Source organism: Chelmon rostratus, chromosome 1, assembly GCF_017976325.1.
Source record: "Chelmon rostratus isolate fCheRos1 chromosome 1, fCheRos1.pri, whole genome shotgun sequence".
In the NCBI taxonomy this organism is placed as follows: domain Eukaryota; kingdom Metazoa; phylum Chordata; class Actinopteri; order Chaetodontiformes; family Chaetodontidae; genus Chelmon; species Chelmon rostratus.
Genome location: NC_055658.1, coordinates 17,133,179 through 17,156,866, shown reverse-complemented (window position 1 = coordinate 17,156,866; position 23,688 = coordinate 17,133,179). Strand labels below are relative to the sequence as shown.

At 41.7% G+C, this 23,688-nt stretch overlaps 1 protein-coding gene across 1 annotated transcript in view; it reads left to right on the top strand.

Annotated features, from left to right (window-relative positions):
- Window positions 1-22,610, top strand: part of cgnl1 (cingulin-like 1) — a 30,028-nt gene extending 7,418 nt beyond the window's left edge. Inside the window, exons 6-19 of the mRNA XM_041934429.1 lie at window positions 81-217; window positions 1,565-1,703; window positions 2,257-2,469; window positions 12,907-13,113; window positions 13,228-13,332; window positions 13,418-13,570; window positions 13,971-14,141; window positions 16,816-16,977; window positions 17,112-17,201; window positions 19,881-19,964; window positions 20,197-20,321; window positions 20,600-20,708; window positions 20,811-20,974; window positions 21,065-22,610. Coding sequence (XP_041790363.1) covers window positions 81-217; window positions 1,565-1,703; window positions 2,257-2,469; window positions 12,907-13,113; window positions 13,228-13,332; window positions 13,418-13,570; window positions 13,971-14,141; window positions 16,816-16,977; window positions 17,112-17,201; window positions 19,881-19,964; window positions 20,197-20,321; window positions 20,600-20,708; window positions 20,811-20,974; window positions 21,065-21,221 — 2,016 coding nt within the window. The 3' untranslated portion in view covers window positions 21,222-22,610. The remainder of the gene's footprint in view (window positions 1-80; window positions 218-1,564; window positions 1,704-2,256; window positions 2,470-12,906; window positions 13,114-13,227; window positions 13,333-13,417; window positions 13,571-13,970; window positions 14,142-16,815; window positions 16,978-17,111; window positions 17,202-19,880; window positions 19,965-20,196; window positions 20,322-20,599; window positions 20,709-20,810; window positions 20,975-21,064) is intronic.
- Window positions 22,611-23,688: the final 1,078 nt, after the last annotated feature.

The window sequence follows — 23,688 nt, the reverse complement described above, 5'->3', positions numbered from 1 at the left end:
GCCTGGAGATGTGAAATACTAGCTATGTTATGTGTCTACACTGAAATGTCAACATTAATATATGTGTGTTTCACCATCAGAAAAATCAGACAGACAAGAGGACAGTAGCAGGTTTGAAGGAGCTGCAGCAGGAGCTGGAGCGGAGTGCAGAGGAGTGCAAGCGCCTGAAGGAAAAACTATCCAAAACAGAGACTGAGCTCCAGAACACAGTCGAAGAGTAAGTGCAGAGTGACAATGCTGGAGAATGACCAGTGATCAGTGTCGATTAATCAACTAGCTAAGCTTTATTTATCATCTCCAGAATGTTGCGTTGACTGTTACTGTCAATGCCAAGTATTTCAGCTCCCGTTACTGGTATATCCATATTTGTTGTATGCTCCAATGAACACAACTGGCAGCGTTTGTGGTGGGAAGCTGGTGAGGGATCCTGTAGCATGATAGTAGCATGAACCTCCGACATGTTACGCCCTCCTAGTGACGCTCCTTGTTGGCAGTTGAAATGAAGAACCAGCGTATCAGAGGAGCCATGTTATAGCCAACACCTTCCCCGGGTTATGTAACCATAAATAATAATAACTAGCTTGATGTGTTATTCATCAGCAGTTGCTTAAGTTGACATTTACATGCACTGTCACACTGAAACCAGTGTTGGATGTCTGTTGATGGTAGCACTGTTGATAGTTACTGAAGTGGTCACCATGTCAGTTCTTGTTATACAGCCCATCGTGTCTCCTGTGGTTTGTCAGGTTTATCTTTCATCCTCTATAATAATGTGTGCTGGATGACTGATTTACCACTCAACCTGACAGCACTAACTGTCTAACTAACAGTTTACATATTATACAACTGTTATTATTTGACTCACGTCAGTGTTGCCACTTTTCTAAGCTTGCTGGCTTCATTTAGGGTTCTCCATATTTCAGATTGGAATTGTCTGTGATACTTATTGTGGACTTCAGTGCTATTGAATGCTGCATTTCTGCCTCTTTCTGTGTTGGGCCTTTGATGTCAACTGTACTGTTAATCTTTTGTTCTCATATCCAGGATCTTCCACTTATTTCATTGAAGTTGTGTTTCTCAGTTGATTATCATCCAAATTTCCAGCTTTACTGTGTTTCTTTTTGCATGAAACGTTGCCTTTTTTTTTCCTTTATTGGACCGTTGATAGTGAAACAAGGGCGACAGAAAAATTCCCAGTTGAAATGAAACCATGGACGTTATATGCTCAGCTGCAGAGCGCTCACTTCTTCATCGGTTCTTCCAGCAGGAATAGATGTTCTGCTTCAGTCTACATGACTGTGTGGTGATTTGTTTGAGGTGCCTCACATCACTTATCACCCTCCCCCTCGGTGTTGCCATGTAGAGGGGGTTTAGACATTATTGGTTTGCCATTGCTCAGGCATCCGTTTTAACCTGTGTGCTCTGTGGGCCTCACATTTAGACCCAGCACAGGTGCTGCCATTTGTATGTGCGAATTAAGATGCAGGTGTGCTGGTGTGTATGTGCATATCTACAGTATGTAGAGTGCCTGAACTGTGTTGTGACATGTTGTGTGGTTCGTCAGGCTCTTCCAGGTGAAGATGGAGAGGGAGCAATACCAGACGGAGATCAGAGACCTGCAGGACCAGCTGTCAGAGATGCATGATGAGCTCGACTCGGCCAAGAAGTCAGCCGCTGATGGAGAGAAAGACATCATTATGGCGGTAATGCACAGTGTTCATTGTTCTAGAGGAAAAAAAAAAAGACTTTCTCTTTGCTCTAAGATTCTGGAACATGTGGCTGATGGCAACTGCTCACCATGACAGATGAAAGCTTTTCTCTTCTGTGTCTTGAATACTAAAAGCTTGTGCATGAAAACATATGATAAAATGTATCTTTGGGGTGAGTTGGTAAGGTGCTGCTTTACACTGTATTTAAAAGGCAGCCAGTGGAGAGACTAGACTGTCTTGAAGGGACTCAATGATTTATTACATCCTATATGTCAGTACAATATTTACATCAATAAAAACTTCATATGGTGAAGGCTTTATCTGAAAGACTTCTCTCTGGAGACACCACAGAATAAATTCAATGACAAGCAAGCAAGAGAATACAAATGTAAGATTTACAAATAGTCTAATAAATGTTTTTGCAGTGAGAAAAGTCTGCAGAACCAAAGACGACAGCAAGCTGAAGGGTCAAGGTCAAACCCGGCAGGTTGCCTCCAGTCTGAAATTCTGAAGTTTAAAAAGTAACCACACTGTTAATTTTCCACAGGACATGATGCAACTGAAGCTGGAGATGCAGGAAGTTCTCCTGGCCAAGGAGGAGCAGGAGGAGTTGCTGAGGAGGCGAGAGAGGGAGCTGACAGCACTGAAAGGAGCCCTGAAGGAGGAAGTGGCCGCTCATGATCAGGAGGTGGACAAGATGAGGGAGCAGTATGAGAAGGAAATAAGCAGGCTGCAGACATCTTTGGAGGAGGCCAAGCAGGTAATCAGCCTCTCGCTTGTTTCCCCTCCTCCCCCCGCTCTTCCAGTTTGTGTTCCCTCCTCCTCATTTCCTTCACTCTCGCCCTCCCCCATTACAGAAACACACCCTGTCACAGAGGAGTGTGGAGATAAGTGCCGCATCAGGGGAGGCTGTAACTGTGTCTGTGTGTGTTTTGTATTGCAAGTTGGGCCAAATGTCAGAGATTGGGGCGCCGCTTTGAAGTGCCTTTATTTACACCTTTGCTATAAGTATCAAATAACTAAGACACTGGCTTTAAAACAGGCAGGGTGTACTGTATCCAGAATAAGCCTGGCACTGGATATCAGTCACTGTATATTTGTGGAAAGCATTTACAGAAGAAGACCGAGAAAAAGAGGCAAAGAGGCCCCCATTGTGTTCAATTCAAGATGTTAACATATGATTTATTGTTTCAGGCAAAGATCAGAGTGCAAAGAAAAATCCTTAATTAATAATTTAAAACATTTTGTCATCCAACAGCATGATTTGTCTTCAGTCCCCTCGAGTGAATGAAGTTCTCAAAGCTTTTAACGTCCCAGTAGTAACACTGTAGTCTTATGTACATACAAAAGTAGGTTAGCAGTTGGCTTTTCAAAATGTACAGAGTTTACAGTGTTCCTCCCACATTTCTTAACCCTTAAAATTCCAGTTACACTGCATAGATATTATAACATGGTACAATAAGCAGATGGTTTTTGTGCATATCTGCTGTGTTAGTCATTAAACACTGAGTCAAATTCAGTTTTGCTGGCTTGCAAATAAATGCTGATCTTAAATGTCCCAGTTTTTATGTAATTGCACTGCATGATCAAAGTGGTTTAAACACACGGATCAGCACAGGAGACCATATACACCTACAGCAGGCAGAAGTTGTCGCACCTTTTTTTTTTTTCAAATGACTCATGGAAATTAAGCTGAACCTGAGTTCACACACTTGAGCTGCGTCAACAGCCAGACCAGTACAATGAAAATGAAACACTATGTAACCCTTAAATGTAGCCCGTCATCACTTTTCATGGGAAGTCTTTCTTGCTTGTCAAGTGTGGAGGTGTTTTCTTATCTCAGCTTGTTCCTCTAGGGAGGGATGTTTTACAGGAAGAACAGTGTTAGATGATAAAATTTAGTCATTTATCTGCATGTGAAACTGTTAGGAGTTGACTTACTGGCAAGATGACTGTTGTAGCTTAGTAGCACTCTCAATTAAAGACCCTGATATGCTCAGAAATGGACACTGTTTTTAATGCAAAAAATAAACTGAAAACTGCACCTCAGAAATATAAATCTCTTTGAACCTTGCGGTATTAAAACCTGTGTTCTGCACCATTAGGAGACTGTACCAGTGATACCAGCAGTTATTTAAAACTGAATAATTGGAAGTACATTTTCTTTAGATTGGAGAGGGTTTGCCACCTGCTGTCATGAAAATTGAGGAAGGTGAGTTAAAATGAGACATGCATGGCAGTAGGCAAGACACTGAACAGACACACTGTTTTCAGTAGGTCGACGCGTGACTCACGTGTGTCCTGTTTGTCTCAAAGACTGGAAGTTGTCCTTGTTCTGAGCTTCCTGCAGGCCTGGTGGGGGTCCACATCAGCGCTCTGCAGCAAGAGGCTATGAGAACATTTCCTTTTGTCGAACAGAGGTACTGCTCCCCCGAGGGAGTATGTCATCAGGGGTTTTACCCTCAGTACTTTGTAAACACTTGGCAAGATGAAGTCATTGTTTGTTTCTCTTTTAAGATATGAAAGAGTTCTCACTCATTGGAGCCTTTGGTTTGGGTCTTTGAATTAATGCTCTGTCCTCAAGTCAGAGTCATTTGTAGATCGGAATACTGTGCCTGAATACTGTGCCTATAAAATTATTATTCAACAAAACATTAACTCAATTTCAGCTCTACAGTAGCACCATTTATGCTTTACCTATTTAAACATGGCCTTAATGTTGGCAATATGCAAAACAGATGGTAGGACCTGGTACATCAGCATATAAAAGACACATAAGTTTTATCATTTTTAATTCGTAACTACAAAATGAGTGTTATGGAAGCATGTCAGTGATCAATACTCTTATTCTAGACATTATGGTGTAATGAAAATATACTGTGTGAGAGGCACAAACACCAAGACAAAACTTAGGATACATATTTTATATTACAAGTATACAGTAAGTTAAATGTCGCCAAACCAGATGTCTTTTGATGTTCAAAATGTTGACAGCAACAGAAAATGTTGACAGCAACAGTTCTAGTTTGAGCTACAGGTTAGATGGAGAAATGGGAGTGGAAGGGGGGGGGGAAATGCTTATTATCTCATGTACACTACTGTTTTTTGTGAAGCTGTCACACAGAGTTAAAAGAAGAGCCAGAGTGAACTGTGCATCGGTTTTAGTTTTAGTGCTGCTTCCCCCCTTTGAGTGGCCCAGGCGTTTCGCGGTGACCAGAGCAGCCCATGTGAAGAAGAATGCTGGAAACTGGAGCACCAAATTGCTCTGTATACTAGTTAATTGCAGTGGCAAGCCATCACTAATCTAATGAGCTGCCGTTCCTGAGCTGCGTTGTCCCCTCTTCTTTCTGTGCCCCGAAAGAGTGGGGGTAATTGCGGACCTCAGTCAATGATGAATGATGACTTTGTTTCACACAATAATAGCAGCGGGGGTTGGGACATGCTGAATAAGTGGGTCAGTATGCTGAAGAATAAGGGGATGCGTAGCTGACCCCCTGAAAGGAGCGGGAGGCCTGTTTTGTGTCTTAAATTGAAAGCTGCATTGTGTTTTCAGTGAGTTGAAATCTGTGGAATTTCGCCGAGCTTGAAAAAATCGTGGTCATACTTTCCTGAGAAGGTATGAATGTGCTTATTTTGAGTGTTAATTGTCTGAGTTCCTCATGTTTTGTAACCAAAGGCGTCTGCACATTTGGATGTGCATTTGATCTTTCGTGTCAGCATGTGCTGGTATGCAAAATATGTGGAAAGATGAGGTGCAGTGAGCAGAGAGAAGGGTTCGTTTCCAGGAACGTCGGGGTCAAATTGAAGAATGTGCACCCTTCGGACCTCCTTTTTCACTCAGCTCTAGCTCTACCTCTACAGTGCACCAGCTCCGACCTGCGGGACAGGCTCGGATCTTTTCACTTCTACCGCTTCAGGGTGCTGCGGTCGCATCTCCATCTCCGCAGCACTCCAGATTCTCAGTGTTAGAGGCTTTAATAGGTCTCAGCCCCACTCTCCGTTCCTAACTGTAAAGACAGAGCCTTGTGCTTATCACACCATTTCCAGCTCTTGTTATGCTTTACCTACAGCCCCGAGCCACAGTGTGCAACACGGCCACATTGTTATCACGCTCTCATCTGTAACCTCAATCCCAAATGCTGTATTTTTTCATTTCCTAACTCCACAGTTTCCACACAAGCCTCCGCAGTGATCTCCCGCTCACCTAAACACAGTTCATTTACTGACCTGAGTCATTCTCGCTCATACGTATCTCTGCCTGCCTCTCGAGTAATCTCTGCCAGTGTGTGAACTGAAGTCTCGCTGTCTGATCATCAAACTTACGCAGCCCAGAGAAAAGTTCCCCCTCAGGCTTGTTTTGAAAGTAAAGACTCCCGCATGGGTCTGTGTGTTTGATGATAGTACTATATTTCCCAGCGTAGCTTTAGGAGCGGATTGAAGGAGACGCGGGACAGCGAATGAGGAAGGAAATGATGGAGAGACTTTCTGGATCTTGACAGAGACGGCAAGGAATTAGCCGTTTATCCTTGTGGAAATATGAGGTCTTCTAGGTCTTCAAATATCTTTAATGATAACTTTATAGACTGGTGACATTAAACACTCTAAAAAAAAATAAATAACAGGAGCTAAATGCCCAGCAGTTCAGTCAGAAAGGGTTCAGTTCAGAAAATGTTGCTGCACGGCCGTATGAGTGTCATGTGAAAGCAGGCGACAGATTTGGTACCTCGCTGCCTGTGAGCATCAATGAGGTGATGTGAGCCTAATCTGCCAAAACAAGTGGCAAGAGTCAAGTAAAATACTCACCTTCTCTTGAGACGAGTGGTTAAAAACCTGAGAGTTTACCTTACATTCATCCGACAGTGCTTTTAAAGGCACTGTGTGTGTTTTCTTGTTAAGTTGTAAGCGATTGTTCATTTTCAAACGTGTTTTGATGTTCTGCCATCTTCTAATTCATATGACGATGATGAAATAATGAATCAGGATCTGACAGTCAGATTTTAAAATACATTTTGATCTTATATTTTTAACTATGCCAGCTGACTGGTTCAGAGCTCCATGTTTGATTTGTTTGCCTTCAGACTTGAGCTGTTGTGTGGGATGACTATTTTGGGCGTTCTTTCTTTCGCCCTCAGTCGTCGTCTTTGGCCTTTGGCCTGGAAAACTGGAACATGAGTTTTCTGCCCTCTTTTGTCTTTCTGCTTATTCTTTACTGTGCTGTTGATTTGAGTTTTTGCACCGTGAAGCCTGGAAGTCAAAGTCTGAGTTACACTCAACTAACACGCTTACACTGCAAAAATTCAGCTCTCAAGAACAAGAAATAAAAGCATAAAATGTGGGAAATATTGCTTAGAATAAGAAGACAAGATTTTTAAAACAAGTAAAAATATCTAGTCTTAGAGAACCTACAGTTATCTTAAAACGGGTACGGCCAGACTGACAACAAGTACATTTTCCGTTATTAAGATAATTAAGGACAAAAACCCTTGAAACAAGTGAAATGCTCTAACATAACAACTGACTGGTAGAAGATATAAAAAAAAAATCAAGCATATTCTGTCTTTTTGTCAACTAACTTAGATTTCACTTTTACAGTGTAATTTTGATAAATGCCCTGTAAGTAATGTAATTATGGTTAAGAATTGGTCCGTCTGGTACATTATGTCACATCACATGTTCTGCTTTCATGTTCATGAACCAGTGTTACACGCGACATGAATAGATTTACAGATCATTGCTCAATATTTGTACAAAAATAGAAGGCTGTTGATAAATGATCCAACAGTTTTTAATATCCAGAAACACGAGATGAGTTGGATCAAATGTGGTCCCAGGATACCCAAAATTTTCTTCCAGATATAATCCTGCAATGACTACAGGAAGTGTGTCTTAAGTCTTGCAGATGGAAGCAGTGAGGCACTGTACTGGTGTCCAAGAGGTTGTTGTTTTACCAATCTTGAAACTATGTTGAAGGCACATCAAAATGCTGTCATGTCTTATATCCATGCTTGTGGATTGTGGGGATTGCAGTCTTGGCCATAGTTGTCAGCAAAGTGTTTGTGGTGTCAACAGCCAAATCGAGCAAAAAAGTGATTTTTTTAGGACACGTTTTTTTTAAATTCTCTTTTTATGTAATTATTTTTATCGAGAACCATCAGTGTCTCTTAGAGTATCTGCATGGTCACAATCTCTCTAGTCTCTGTAAATCCCTATTATATCCAAACACCCCTGCAAGCTTGCAGCTTGGCTTTGCACAGAGACTCTTAAAAGCAGCATTCTGTTTCCAGTTCTCCAAGGACAAGATTTGATTACCGTCATCCACTGACCAAAGAGATGCCAATGCTTCTCAGCTGTCACGTTTTAATTTCTACTTCAATCCTTCCTTTCAGTCCCTGACAGGCCTTCTGTTCCAGTTAACCTCAGGTGTGGGTACCCTCTTTTATGAGGAATGCTGTTGTATTTGTAACACATACTTCGTGCTGGCAAAGCAAATCCAGGCTTCTGCACTGCCAAGGAAGTTTTTTTTCTTTCTTTTCCTGATATGAGGGTTAAGTTCAGGTAATGTGATACCATACAGGAAACGGCTTGTACTTTGAATGACCTTAGACGGTTATATTAAGTCATGCTTGGATATGTAGCCCATTTGCATTAAAAGCAACAAAGGCATTTTTCCTTTGTCACAAGGGGGCTGCATCACTTCAACTGGCTAAAAGCCCAAACCCTCAAAAATAGGATTCGTGACTTAGTTTTTCCTCCTGTCCCCTAAACAGCGACCAACTGTCTGGCAGTAATCATAAAATACATGTCTATAACATTCACCGTGCTACTGGTCTGTGTTTGGATTTAACAAGAGTTAAAAGGCTTATTACAGCCTGCCACACATATTTTAGCATCTTTAGATTTCTTAATCTCTTTGTTTAGACTGAAGTTGTGTAGGGTGGAGGGTTTATATTTGGCCTAAAAGAAAGAATCACACAGATTTGTTTGTAGTACATGGAAGGAAAGTTAACTGAACAAATATCAATGATATGTGAAATTTGTAAATGAGATGAGATGTGACAGCACAAGAAACAGGAAACAGCTGGAAACATGTGAGTGAAGGTCCACAACAGGATGAGCAGGAAGGAGAGAGGGAATTCACCAGTAGTTAAAAAAAAAAAGAGAGAGAGAGAAGAAAAGTGAGCTAAAACATCTTCCTTATGGACCTTTTGGAGAAGCTTTGTTTAGTGTCAGCCAATCAGTTGCTGTGGGCCAGTTTTTCTAAGTGAAATCACAGTTAGCATGTTTTTGCAGCTGCTGTAGAAGGAAGTCATGTGTTTCAATGCATCCTGATTTGGAGTACCTGCAGCTGAGTGCACTAGTGAAGTTGGAAACAGCTTATCGTCAGTAATTTCATTTAGAGCATAAGGCATTTGTACACATACCGCAGTAATACCTCCGACTTGATGCGTCAACTGTTGTATTTGTGATATAAATGACAAGAGAGTTGTCCAGTGGCCATTTGATAGTTGCATCCAAAATACTTAAATTAACCTAATCAAATTTACACAATTATCACATCCATTTGAAATGCATTGGTGTTATAAGGATTAACAGACCATCACCAGGAGTATTGGCAGTCTTTGTTGTGCACCACTCTCTTGGGCTTTGTGGAACAAGTGTTCTCAGAGTTTGCACGATGGTGGACAGTGGTGAAAACAGCTGTGAAAAAATCCCTCCAACAACAAAACACATGCAGAGCAACATCAGGGATGTGCAAGGGAGAGAAATGACAACATGTTAGCAGAGATGGCTTTGTGGAAACTACCGGTCTGTTTACAGTAATGTGTGTCTTTAAGGGTTGCATTTGAACACGTTTACTTGTCATTCAAGTGTTTATATAAAAGCTTATGACAGTGTCATGGGTTTTTATGGTGCTTTGTAAATTGCATCTATTACACCAGGCTAAAGGCATTACTCTTGCTGACATTTATAGAAGTTACTGTTCTCAGAAATATGGAACAAACACCTTCAGGAAAATGATCGACACTCTGCTTGGTTGTGGATTTCTGTTGCAGGGAGCCGCATTTATTTTTAGATCATTAGCTCTGCTGGAAGCTGATTTGAAGGGAATAACTGAGAGAACCAAGATTTCACCACAGCACACGACCTGGGATACATACCTCACTTCCAGCATTCATGCTGTGCTTCAAAGACTGCACAAAGTTAGTTAATGTGCAACTTTAGACAAACAGTTTGAGTACACATGAGGAGCCAAGTCAAACTTTGAGTTCGGGCAGAGGGGGGAAAATGGACTTTTACTGGATATGGACTATTTACCACGTATTCTTGTACAATATGATACTAAAACACTGAAGTGTGGTTGTGTTGTCGGTCTCTTTGTTAAATTTGTATTTAAAGAGGAGATAAAGAATTGTATTAAATAGACAAATTAAACAAATCATTGTCTAATAGCTGAGCAAGTGTTTTATTGGTGCTATCCTTTAGTGATTGTTAGGTATGCTTTAACACGTTTAATGAATGATTAACTTATTGTAGTGGTGAATAAAAAAAGAATCAAGTTAGTGAAGCCTTATAGGAAATTGAATAGCTAATATATAATAAATTAGCTTGTCATAGAGGTGACATTCATGTGTTTGTTTTCCAATTTAAGAAAAGTTGATCTTTCCACAAGCGGTTGTAGCACTGCATCGACTCCCACCTCCTCTCGCAGACAGCAGTAGGGTCTCCCTCTCTCTGGCTGGGTGTCTTTGCCCATGTTTTTAACTCTCATGGCCCAGTGTGGGAAGTGGGACAGGCAGAGAAGTGTGAGGGCTGAACTCGTTGTGTATTTTGTTAAAATGGAGCACTGACACACTCTGTCAATGCTTTTATTATTGTAGTGAAAGCTGTGTTTAGCCCCACATCCCACCCAACCCATTTTTCCGTTCCTGAGCTTCCACCCTCAACACAATCACAGTACAACCACATGAATTACAGAACATTTGACATGATCCAAAATATTAATGTAAACCATGGAAAATTACTTAATTTTAAAAGTAATTTCATCATAATAATATTGACAGATATTTTGGTCGTTTTAGGTGGAAGGCCAAATTTGGCAACAAGTATTTAAATATGTGAGTGTGAGAGGTGTTGATTTAGCTTAATGGTTATTTTGGAGGAGTTTGTGGTGCTGCATTATACTCAGAGGTGTTTCTTATATTTGCAGTAGTTTACCCTCTTTTATTTAACATCTTCAGTGTTTGCAGTTGTGATCTAGTTAGTGTTAAGTCTTATTTTATTCCTCTACCATTTGTTATCTGACATGAATTCTCTTTTGTTTGGCTAATCTTGAGAGGTGAAACAGTGTTATCTCTGGAGTCTGTACAGGGCTTCTCGCTCTTGTGACCAAACTATATGACCCAGTGAGGCAGACATAAGGGCGGCTCTGTAGTGACAGGGGAAACAGGTCTGACTGGCCTGCCACCACTGAAGCAGGGAGGCACTCATCATTTTTTCTGGTACAGGAGGTTCTATTCATGTACAATGACGACAAGACAAGCTGACCAACAAGTACCTCTCACCTTAGTCACGGAGGGTATTGAGGGTTGAAGAGTAGTAGACTTTGGATTCCAGCAGTAGCTAAATGTTGCATTTGTGAATAAGTTACCACCCTCAAAGCCTCCTTTGCATTCCCATGACACTATCTACAGTTCCTTAAGTCACAAAACTATAACCTTTTTGCCTTTTGAGATACTTGTATTTTTTTCCTAATCACTGTCAAAGGAATTATTGTGATGCAATTTAGCAGGAAGCTGTCTGATGGAAGGATTTTTGCAGCACTTCACAAAGATACTGCTTGACAGTAACTTACCAGTTGTTTTTTCTTCTGTATGTGAATGTGTGTGTGCACTCTCGTGCTTTGATGCACGCACACAACGTACTTGGTGACATACTCGGTGACATACTTGGATGGCGGCAATGTGCTTTGTTAACCCCCTAATTTTCACACCTTGAGTGTTTATTTGAATTGTTCACCTGTTAGAGCTCTGTCATATAGTGAAACAGCAACTATAGATGTTTTAGGAGCCATGAATGAGTTTGAAGGGATTTTTCTAGGTGTGTTGGTTGAAATGTTGGTTTTGTTATTGTTTAGGTTTGTGTGATTCTGTTGATGAGGGAATACGTAGGTCAAGTGGATATGGGCGGGGATGTTAAGTTAACATAAGCACCTGCTCACCTTTTTTTTGTAGTGTGTGGCTAGAGAGTGAGGGAGGGTGATTAGGGCCGCCGTATTTTTTGTTGACCACTATTTCCTTTGAACACTGTGATCACTTTCATTATGAGTTTGTGCACAATATCATAAGTTGATCATTCTTTTTTGTAAATAAAAGGGTAAAATATATTTTCGTATTTCAGTGATTTTTTTCCGTTAAGCGCGTCAAACAAGTAGAAGGCCCGGCCTCAGCCTCTCAGCGACGCTTTGTTCTTAGAAGTCACGATAGACATCTTCTGTTCTGTGTCCACAGATGTACAAATGCAGCCGTACCTCACTGTGCTGAGATAAACAGGAAATTGTCAAACCAGTTTCCTGACATTCCATGTAAAAACCTTGTTTCCGAAGAAACGTTTGCATAGTGTTTGTCTCTCTGCGCTGTCACTCACTGGAAAGGTGTCACCGCAACTGAAACGTGTTATTAGCCATTCTGATTGAGTCGTGTGGTTGTTGTCAGTTTTCTTTGTCTCCATCTCCTGTCTGTCTCCTGTTCTTCCTCTTAAGCAGAGCACTTCCTGAAGTGTCAGAGCCAAAGCACACTCTTCATTCATAAATGTGGGCACTGGTAGTAGTCCCAAGACATGTCTTAAAAGCCACCTTACAGCAGTATATGAGGTGGAAAAGCTGAATCTAGTGACACAGGAGACTAGCAGGTCTGCCTTGCTCACCTACCTCAATCAGCAGTGGCTAATGAGAGCTCAGATTTAATTGCCTCTTTTCATGGTTTATTCTCAAGTGTGAGAGAATTACAGGAGGACATGGGTCTGGGTCTCCACAGCAACAAAACTTCAGTGAGAAACTCATCACTTTAAACAGCTTTTTGTTGCATGAGGCATTTGAGAAAGTCTCCAGGGTTCCTTCATGCATCGTTGTTCCACTTTCTGAGTGTCACACACTCCTTCCTCCTTTGTACTGAAGCCTCGTGTCTGCTCTGATCTGCAGAGCAGTGCAGCAGTGGTCCGTGAGAAGGCTGAAGTGGAGGCAGCCAAGGGTGCAGTGGAGGGCCAAGCAGGACGGCTGACCCAAGAGGCCGAGCGGCTGCGCAGGCGGGCGCAGGAGCTGGAAAATGAGGTGGCTAAACTCAACCGCATCATCGATGAAGCCAAGCTCCAGGAGAGCAGGCTGGGGGACAGAGTTGGCCGACTGGAGGTGAGGGGTCAAGATGCATACAGTCACAGACCTGCAACTGATGCTAGTTTTATTATACTTCTTTAGCATATTGTACTATATATGAAAGTCTTACTGTATATAACCACCTCACAGAGAGAGAAAAAACAGCTGGAAGAATCTTTGGCTGAAATTAAGGAGCAAGAGGAGGAGATGTCACGTGCCAATCGAGCATTGACCATTCGGTTGGAGGATGTGCAGGTGAGATCAGTAACACTGCACTAAACCACGTGTGGAGAAATGGATTTCCATTGAAAGCATCCTTTAACAATGTGTCCCTCTACAGAGGAACTTGACCAAACTGAGCAGTGAACACAAGGAGTTGGAGGAGAGGTTACAAGAGGAGAGGACTCAGAAGGAGCAGTTCAAGAGCATGAAGAACGACATCGAGGATGAGAGGAGGTTGCTGGACCGCACAGTGGAGAAACTCCAGAGGGAGGTGAGTGCACTGGAGTCAGCAGCACAGGAACACTCATCCCAGCAAATGCTCATCAGCTTTTTTCTTTTTTTAAACAAAGAGTTGAGCTTTAGTTATTTATTAGTAAGTTATTTAAACAATGCAGAACACTTTCTCGGTTTCATAGACATTAAGTCCAGAGAATGCTGTTGAAGAAAAGCAAATGTTCTTCAGGCGCTGTTGAGCAAAATCAAAATGCCAACTGCCAGAAACAGTAAAAGCCAGATTTCCTGAAGAACATTTTCTTTTCTACGACCATTGGAGTATTTCGCTTTTGTTTTGTTATGTTTTAATTAAGGCTTTTGACATGATTCTTTCAAATGCATTTTTCCTCACATTTCTTTCTGTCTTTGCTCTTTTCTCCACCTCAATGTGCCTGCAGATGAATGATATTGTGGATGTGTCCCAGTCGTCCACCCGGGAGCTGCAGGAGCAGATTGACATTTATAAAGAGAAGAACCGTCGGGAGCTGACAGAGCTGCAGAGGCTCCTAAAGGAGCGAGGACAGGAGCTGGAGAAGCACCTACAGGCCACCAAAACCCTGCAGGAAGAGGTACAGTCAGCCTCATCTAATGTACCAGGCACAGATTTGAACGTGGACACTACTTTCACAGTGAGAGTGGTCAAATAAAAGACATCATTAGTCAGCCCAGCCGAGGACTCCCATGCACAACAGTGGATGATGAGCCATTGTTCTGACTCAACCAGTTTAACCCCCTCCCTTCAAACTCATCCTCTCCTTTCAGAGCGAGATGTCATCGCTTAGGTATTTCTGCTCCCCGCTGCCCCCTCAGACACAGAAAAATACTGAAGTGAAGTCGCTGAGTCGAGTCAAAACACAGAAAATCTCTGGTCTTTGTTAAAATCAATGTTTACACTTTCAGTTAGAATTAAAATGGAAATGTGGGGAATTCCTTTATAATGCTTTGATGTGTGGCCCTAACATCATAATGGTGAAACTTGTGACCACTGCATTGTTTGTTCAAGCAATTTATCCTTGTCAGCACTTTGGAATGTGAAGAATGTTTTTTGTTGGAGGTAGAAATAGATGAATGCAAATAATTTATGTGAGGAAGAGGGTTGCTTATGTTGTTTCATTTATCTGTCAAACATTTATTTAACAAGGTTTGGCGGTGTAGATTGTATTCATGGTGACCACGCAGAAATAGTTTGATAGTTTAGTGAAAGCAGAAAAGCTTTCAGGACAGTTGTCACACTTCAGTTTGAGATTTTCCTCAATATTTCAGATCCAGAGGCAGCAAATATAAAAGGTTACTTTTCTGTTGGTGTGATGAACCGATGTTATGACACTCTCCTTAAACTGATTTGTAACAAGAACGTATTGGTTTTCCAGAGCTGCACACCGAATATAAACCTAACACTTTTTTTTTTCAGTTTAGGTTAGTTCGAAGTATTGAGGTAGGATGTGGTTGTGTGAAAAGAAAGAATATTTGATCACTAGTGGTGCGGGGAAACAGTGTTAAGAGAAGAATATGACTGTAAACAAGCAGCTAGAAACAAAAAAATATGGGTTTTGTGAGGTAGGAAATGTATTCAACATGTTTGCTAGGCCTTAAGGATAAACACAATGTGGCCTAACTCGAACCCTGTAAATAAAACCATGTCTGTTTAGAATGATAACTCCACCAGGTACCTTTAATAGAGGTTTTGGCAGTCTATGCCCTGATTTTAAGATCAGGAGGCTTCCCCTAAAGAAAAAAGAGAGAGTACTGACATTTCCTTCTGTGGGAGGAACTTTCTACTAGAACTTTTACTCATCACTGTCAGCCTGTATGTGACACACATAACATGCTGCACTTTTACTGATCTGGATATTCTTGATATGGGCTTTCAGTTGTGCCTGTGAGTAAAGTGTAAAAGGACAAGGTCAACATCCGTTTTTCCTGCCTTCATCCACAGTCATGTATCTTTGTCCAGCTGGTGTGCAGGAAAAGGAAGATGTCAGTGTTGTGATATCATTGTTGTGAAAGCTGTGCTGGCAGGATTCACATCCTCCTTTACTTCTCCTGAGAAACTGGTCTGGACTGGGCCTAGTGAGTCCACTTTTCCAGCTGCTCCCTAATACCCCTGTACGTCTCCACCCATGTACTTGGCAGACTGTCACTAAAATTACAGTTATTAAAGTATAGGCCACACACAACCCTGATTCCAAAAACAATGGAACTATGTAAATATAAATGAAATTGAATGTGACCATTTTCTAATCCTTTTTTACATTTACTTAATTGAAAACAGTACAAAGACAATATAATTTATGTTTTACCTACTCAACTTCACTGATTTTTGTAAATCAGGTTGATTGGTAACAGGTGATAGTATCATGATTGGGTATGAAAGGAGCATCCTTGAAAGGCTCAGTCATTCACAAGCAAGGATGGAGCGAGGTTCACCACTTTGTGAACACATGATTGTATAAAGGATATTACTACATGGGCTCTTGCTGATAAAACACAGTTTGTTTGCAAAAAGTAGCTGTAGGCCTAAGTCATAGCAGGTTTCACCTGCTTTATTCACCTAGACCTGCTTTATTCATTTGTTAATACAGTAATTTATTCATATCCAAACCTTCCTATAGCTATTCAGGGCCTGAGAGCGGATGATTATCTCAGAGCACCTACAACTAAGCCTTTGTATGCTCAGCTTTAGCTCCATGACTTAAATTAGGTCTTACTTAGGTATTTACATGATGAAACATGGAACAGTTCTGCACTAATGGCCAAATATTTGTTCTGGGTGAGAAATTAGGCAGATGATGAATTTTCATTGTCGTAGCATTAAGCAATGGGGGCAATTTTCCAGCTGTGGAGGGCACTACTGCTGAATGAACACGGGGGGAAACACTAAAACACTAGCTGCACTGGATTCATTAGTCACTCGGGGCACCATATCATAATTTCCCTAAGCAGCGACTAAATTGTTGGTCATTGCTACAGCGGTAATGCTTGATAAGATGCAAGACGACCTGTTGAAGAAGGAGATGGACTTAGGAGGGCTGGGTTTTATCCTCACTCATTGCAGAAGCATTTATAACATGCTGAGGGTCCTAATGAGACACTGAACCTGTACTGGACCAGTTTCTCTGACCTTTAGGCATCCTAAATGTGTCATAAGACATTGTCTGTGGTCTAGGTATTTATAAAGGTTATAAAATGTATTAGCAGTAAGCTAAGTTAAGATAATAAGTATGTTGTTGCATTTCTTTTTAGTTGTCACACAAAGAGGAGGACCTACGGCGGTGCCAGAGGGAGCGAGACGAAGCTGTGCTCAGGGAGAAGACGCTGGAGAAAAGGGTCTATGATCTGGAGGTGGAGGCTGAGACAAAGGCCCACACTAAAGAAGACAAAGCTCGACAAATCAAACTCATGGAGGTACATAATGATGGTACATGTGTGGACGAAAGGCCTTAAGAGAATCATTTAGGATAGCTGTGCTCAGTGAACCTCGGTTGTCAGTGGTTAAGCTGCAGCACTCACTGTACGGATGTAACCACTTGGTTTTGCAGGATAGGATTGCTCAGCTGGAGTTGGACCTGGATGAGGAGCGTCAGAGTGGAGACCAGCTGATGGACAGAATAGACAGAGGAAGAGAGCAGGTACAACGCGCGCACACACACACATACACACACACTCTCAACACATTCTCATTATCAGTGCTCACCCGTGTCAGTGACCTGCTGTCCATGTTCACTTAAGTTCACACAGATGTGTCTCTGTTCCATCTCAGCCTGTAAATGATATCCAGATCTCCTGTTGCCTTGTCTTCCACCTCTAACATCATGACCGCAATCACTAATCTCTGAATAAAACAAACACGTGAACTCCACAAAACAGCTTCAGAAATCCTGAAGAGTCAATCAACATGATTCACATGCAGGTTGATGGGTTATGTGAAACCCCTTCAAGTGTGTGTGTGTGTGTGTGTGTGTGTGTGTGTGTGTGTGTGTGTGTGTGTGTGTGTGTGTGTGTGTGTGTGTGTGTGTGTGTGTTTGAGTGTGCGTGTGCGTGTCTGTGTGTATTTACATGTAATATGCACACTCCACAAATTCCCAGTTTATTTCTGGTCAGGATAAAGTGGACGGGTTATTGCTTTGTAAGATGATCTTGCATAATCATTCAGGTTGGCGGCCTGCCAGCGAGGCCTGAGAGTGTCTTTCCAATTTTCATGCATCAGCCACAAAAGATCCCTCTTAATGCACCGACTGAGCCAAACCACGCGAGCTGCCAAATGTCTCAAGTTTTCAGGTTGCAGGAGTTCACTTGAAAATTATGCTCAGTAACTTCATCTCGAGAGCAAATCCAGTTCTTGTGCTTGAAGTCAGTTTTTATATCCTTGCGAGCAAATGCTCCAGTTTTCCTTCCTCACTGATAAAGCTGCTGACGGAGGCACTGTGAAGTAAGATTTAGATAAAGTACATGTGGTTTTAGTATTGTTGTTTGTTCGTGGGAGAGTGCTTACTAATCAGAGGGAGGATGTTGGTGCTGGAGTTTTTGAAATGACACTGCTTTATTGCAACCCTACTCCTTTTGTGCTAATGTGTATGCCTTCTGTAGCATGTACTGTATAGTGCAGTGGTCAGAGTATCAAAACTAGAGTGAGATTTAGCACAGTTATTGGTTCCTGACAGAGATTGAGATCAAAATTTGAAATTAATGCCACGTAACGGCATCAAGAGAGGCTTAGTGTGGTTGAGTAGAGTATTTAAATCTACTTAAATGGCTTCCCTTTTAAAAAATTCCTGGCAATGAGAAAAGAGTGGCATTGTGACAAAGTGGCATTGGTTCAGCATGAGGCTGAGATCGGTTGTCAAGGCAACACTCAAGCTTTGTGCAGTCAAAGTGGAGTAGGTTGAGTGCTGGTGGTGTGTGTGTGTGTGTGTGTGTGTGTGTGTGTGTGTGTGTGTGTGTGTGTTTGTGAGTGCACACACACACATGTGTATGCGAGTATGTGCTGGTGTGTGTGCCCTAATGTCTGTGGGGATGAGAGGGAGTGGGGAGGGTGGGTGTATGGCTATGGGGTGGAGGGGTGGTGGGGTTGCAGCAGAGGCAGCAGGAAGAACACCTGCGTCTCTCCTGGCACCAGGTGCTCCTCTCCTGTCTAAATGAGAGTAATCTCCCCTCTCCTCTCCTGCCGTCTTTCACAAAGCAGATTAGTTTCGCTCTATGTTCCAGTCTGCTGATTCAGCTCCCTCAAGCACTGTGCTGGCTGCACCAGTTATAGGGGCCATCGTTCATCAGAGCAGCCCACTGTCACCCACTAATTGGCATAAAATATCACCGATTCTAAGCTCCCCTCACAAAGAAAGAACCATCACCACTGTATCGATTAGTTTCAACCTTCCTTCTTTTGAACTAGGCCATCATTGAGCAGTCATGCTGATTCAGTGAGGCCTGTCTGGGTTGATTTCATGTTCAGTGAGTGGATATAAAAGAAAGATTAGTATTAAAGGGATTTTTCTTTTATTCATTTTTGGATATATGCTTGTTTGCTTCCTTGCTGCGAGTTTGATGAGAAGATTTAAACCACTCTCATATCAGTCTGTTAAATATAAAGCTAGCAGCCAGTTATCTTAGCTTAGCATAAAGACTGTATACAGGGGGGAACAAAATTGCCTACCAGCACCTCTAAAGCTTGTTTTATTCACATAAGCCTGTGTAAAACCACAACAAACGAGATGTAACTTGTTAATCAGTGAGCTTTAGAGGTGCTGGTAGGTGGATTTTGTTATCTTTGGAATGAGCCAGGCTAGCTGTTTCCCCCTTTTTCCACTCTTAATGCAAAGCTAAGATAAGATAAACTCAGCTAACCAGGTGCAGGTGGTATTTTCCTACAGAGATGAGTCGTGTCCATCTTAACTGTCAGCCTGAAATTGAATAAATGTAGAAGAAAAATATCAAACTATTCCTTTAATGGTGTGTAATCACTCACACCTCATAAAAGTGTTGCCAGGTTTAAAATCTAATATTTTATGTACAGTCTAAAATCACACAGGTATATTTTCTCTATAGAAACTACAGCTTTTTTTTCTTTTTTTACGGCAACCCTGTGTCACATGAAGGTCTCAACACAAAGTGGAATGCAGCCAAACAAGAAAATCGAGCTCACCAATTAACTGATGCCCTTTGAGCATTAATCTTCCATTGTTTAGCATTTTGACTCACTGAGCACTGCAGTGCTTTCTGTTGCTGAGTGAGACTCACACACTGTCTGATAATAAGTGTTGTCAGACTGTGTGGGACCGTAGCGATGACAGTGTCTGGACTCGGCTTGACAGGTGGAGCAGATGAGGAATGAACTCCTGCAGGAGAGGGCTAGCAGACAGGACCTGGAGTGTGACAAGATGGCTCTGGAGAGACAGGTACACACTTTCCTGTCTGGAGGAAAACAACTACACACACACAGTTACTCCACAGACTCACAACAAAGCACCAACTCATTTCATTCATATGTCTCTTCATCATTTTCATTTGATCATATTCATTCTCACATCAGTGTCAAATTCATATTGTTTAAACGTGACATGATGCTGGTATAAACAAACATTTGCCCAGTTTAGCAACTCACTGCTTCTCTCTTTGTGACCTCTCTAGAACAAAGACCTGAAGAGCCGAGTGTCTCATCTAGAGGGCTCCCAGAAGTCCAGCAAAGAGGGCCTGGTAGCCCAGCTGGAGGACCGCATACAGGAGCTGGAGGAGAGGCTGGAGGGGGAGGAAAGGTGAGACAGAAACTCCGACTGGGAATAGAGATGAGGTGTGCTGTGGGTGGGGTGATGGGAGAAGAAAGCTTTAGGGGGAAGGTTGACTGAAAAGTAGTGAGGTTCATTAGTTTGGGTACGACAGCCAGGTAGTGACTTCTAGCTTTTAGATTAAAGTTTAGTTCATAGTTGGACACTGATGGATTTACTGTGTAGAGACTCTGACCAGCTCTTAAGTCTTTGAGTTTTAAGATTTATTCCAGTCAGAATGATGATGCATCATGCTGCATGTGTTTCAGGGAGCGTGCCAACCTGCAGCTGGTAAACCGCCGTCTTGAGAGGAAAGTAAAAGAGATGATGATGCAAAGTGAAGAAGAGCATCACTCAATGCAGGATCAAAAGGACCAAGTACGTCATAAAACAGTCATTAAACTCTATTAACTACCAGTCGTTGTTGATCTTTGTTTGGACCCTTTTAATCTGGTGCGCGTCGACTTCTTCTTCCTTAAGTTGAATCTGCGCCTGAAAGCGTTGAAGCGGCAGATGGATGAGGCCGAGGAGGAGATCGACCGACTGGAGCACAGCAAGAAGAAGCTGCAGAGAGACCTGGATGAGCAGCAGGAGGCCAACGAGCAGCTCCAGAGCCAGCTCAAAACCCTGAGGAGTGAGATCAGGTAAACACCAAGAACGGAAGAAGAAAAGGCTGAAAAATGAAACAAACGTTGTCAGCGTCCCGGTCATAATGTTGTTCTGTCTCAAACCAGGCGTAAGAACACCTCTGCCCCGCTGCTCAACAGTCTGCAGGACGAAGATGACGACGATGACGACATCAGCACAGATGGGGAGACGTACTTCAGCTCATCATCGGGCTACAAGCGCTCATCAAGTCAGGACGACATCCTGTCCACCTTCACTTTGTAAACCAACCTTGAGGTCGAGGACAAAGCTGCTGCGTACTCATCACTGTTGGACCAAACGGCTGCTGATCCGTGCTTTTGAACAAAACTGGAGCTTTGTGTATACTCTGAGACTTTCAAGCAAATATGTGGAACATCTGAAGTATTTTTTGTGAAAATCCACACATAATTCACACGTAGTTCTCCGGGATTTTAATTCTGGGTACAATCTCAATGTCCATAAAGTCACTCAGTATTATTTGAGCAGCTCTGACATTAGTGGATGAAATCATTAAAGTGTTGATGTTTTAGTCTGTCCTGCAGAAATTACATGTATATACTGTTTAATCCGCTCATTTTACATTCCCACATTTAGTCTTATGTAAATCTGTCAGTTCTATTCTGAGTGGATTTTCCTTTATTAACAAATGGATTACACGTGCCTGCTAGTGATTTTAATAGCACTGTAAACTTGAAAACACACTCGTTAATGCACTGTAAAACAATGCAACCAGTACTGCCTTTGTGAACTATATAAAGTTTTTAACCCTGCCTTTTTTATGGCTAATTAACATGTTAAATTTACATACAGTATCTTAATTTTTGTATCATTCAGTGAAATAAAATATATTTACCTTTTTTTTCCTTTTTTTTTAAGAATGAAGATCAGATCTGAATATATGAAGTGAGGAGTGTCAGGATGTTTTTATTTTATTTATTCATGGTTGAATATCCAAAATCCTGACTCAGTGATGGCTTTAGGGAACAGTAAATGAGGGACTTCGTACACATCCATTTTTATACAGTTATATGGTTTAATGAAAACGCTACCAGCCATTTGTTGTCATTTTATCACACTGGTTACTCCAAATATTAGTGACGGTATTGCTTATATATCTACTGGAAAAGGCTGCCTTATACAATCATGTGGACATATCTAAATTAACTTTCTTTAGTCTTTTCTGTGATGATTGATCTTGAATATACATCTCTAATCTACGACAGCACTGAACAAAGCCAAACCGTTTCATCTCTCAAGATGATTATTATACTGAAAACACTTTAACTTCTGTCTCTGGTGATTTCTCTCTGAATGGTGTTGATACTGAACATTTTCTTTAACCTCATACGTGTGTATTTGCATTGTGCCAGCTTGTACCTGAGGCCTGTCAAAGGACCTTTAAGGGCCTTTAATTTTCCATGAACAGAATGAGGGAATTTCTTCACGTGAGATAAACTGACCATGTTTTTGCTACACTGTGATGGCCTGCACTCTCTGTTGGCTCTGCGCTGAATAAGTCTGATGCCTGTGGAGGGAGAGTGGATTGAGACAGAATCCTGCCACTACCTCTCTGTACACATTTTTCTGTTCATAAATCCTGCTGAGACTAAAATAAAGTTACTTCCAGTTACTCTCAAATGCTTTGTCCTTGTTGAATTATTCCTGGCAAGCTGATTTTAGCACTTAAAGATCTCATCCAGGCATGCTTTATGGTGTATTAAAATACTCTGCTTTGAATAATTGTTCTGTTTTTTCTATAAATGTTCAAATACCTTGTTAAAAATCCTTCCCACTAATTGTAAAATGAATCTTTGAAAATGCAAATATTCATTGAGTAAAAGCGTTCATTATGCAGAACAGCCATTTACAGTGTTTCAATATATAACTGCATATTTATCAATGATGTATTAACAGGTATGATGTTATTTTGATGTTACCTGATGAAGGTGGGGCTGATAACTCTTTACATGTCAGTCATATTGTTCTGAAAATAAGTGAAAAAATCTTCTTCTAGTTTCTAGAACCTGGTTCTGACTTTCTAGAAACGTTAGACTGAAAGAAGACAGAATTTGGGATCTTAGTTTTAGAATCGAGAAAAATGTCACTTTAGTGAGGTGAAGTGATGGTGAAGTACAGTAATTGAGTAACTGTACTTCCCACCTGTGGTTTTGACTGCGATTATTTAATCAGTCTATTGTCTGGTACTCATTGGCTTCACTCATCCTCCAGTAGAATCTCTTCAGGGTCAAAGCAGCTGTGTCGATCGCAGCTCTTTATCTTTAATTTCGTGCCCAGCGGGTCTCTATATTTCCTGCAGGAACACATTAAGCATACGGATCCCGTGTTTAGGCCGGGTCACCTTACAAGGCAGACTGAGCTTTGACCCTCAGTCTCTGGGCTTAAAAAAGATTGATTCCTGGAGTAGAGCTGCAGCACATGGTTGAAAGTGTATGTGTCCAAAATCTCCTTTTTACACATATTTTAAAATAATAAACATGAAAACGGGGTCTGTCCCAGGCTTTCCTCTGGTGTCTACGGCTGACTGTTCCTTCTTCCTCTCACTGGCTGACGGACTATTGTTGGCAGGGCATGACCTTCAGTTGTTGCTGTTCTGTGTGGAACAAACAAATGAACCTTTCGAGTGCCACGGCATTATCTCCCTCTCCCTTGTGTCAAGCCAAGCAGTAAACTAATAGGGGCTGCAGCCTGG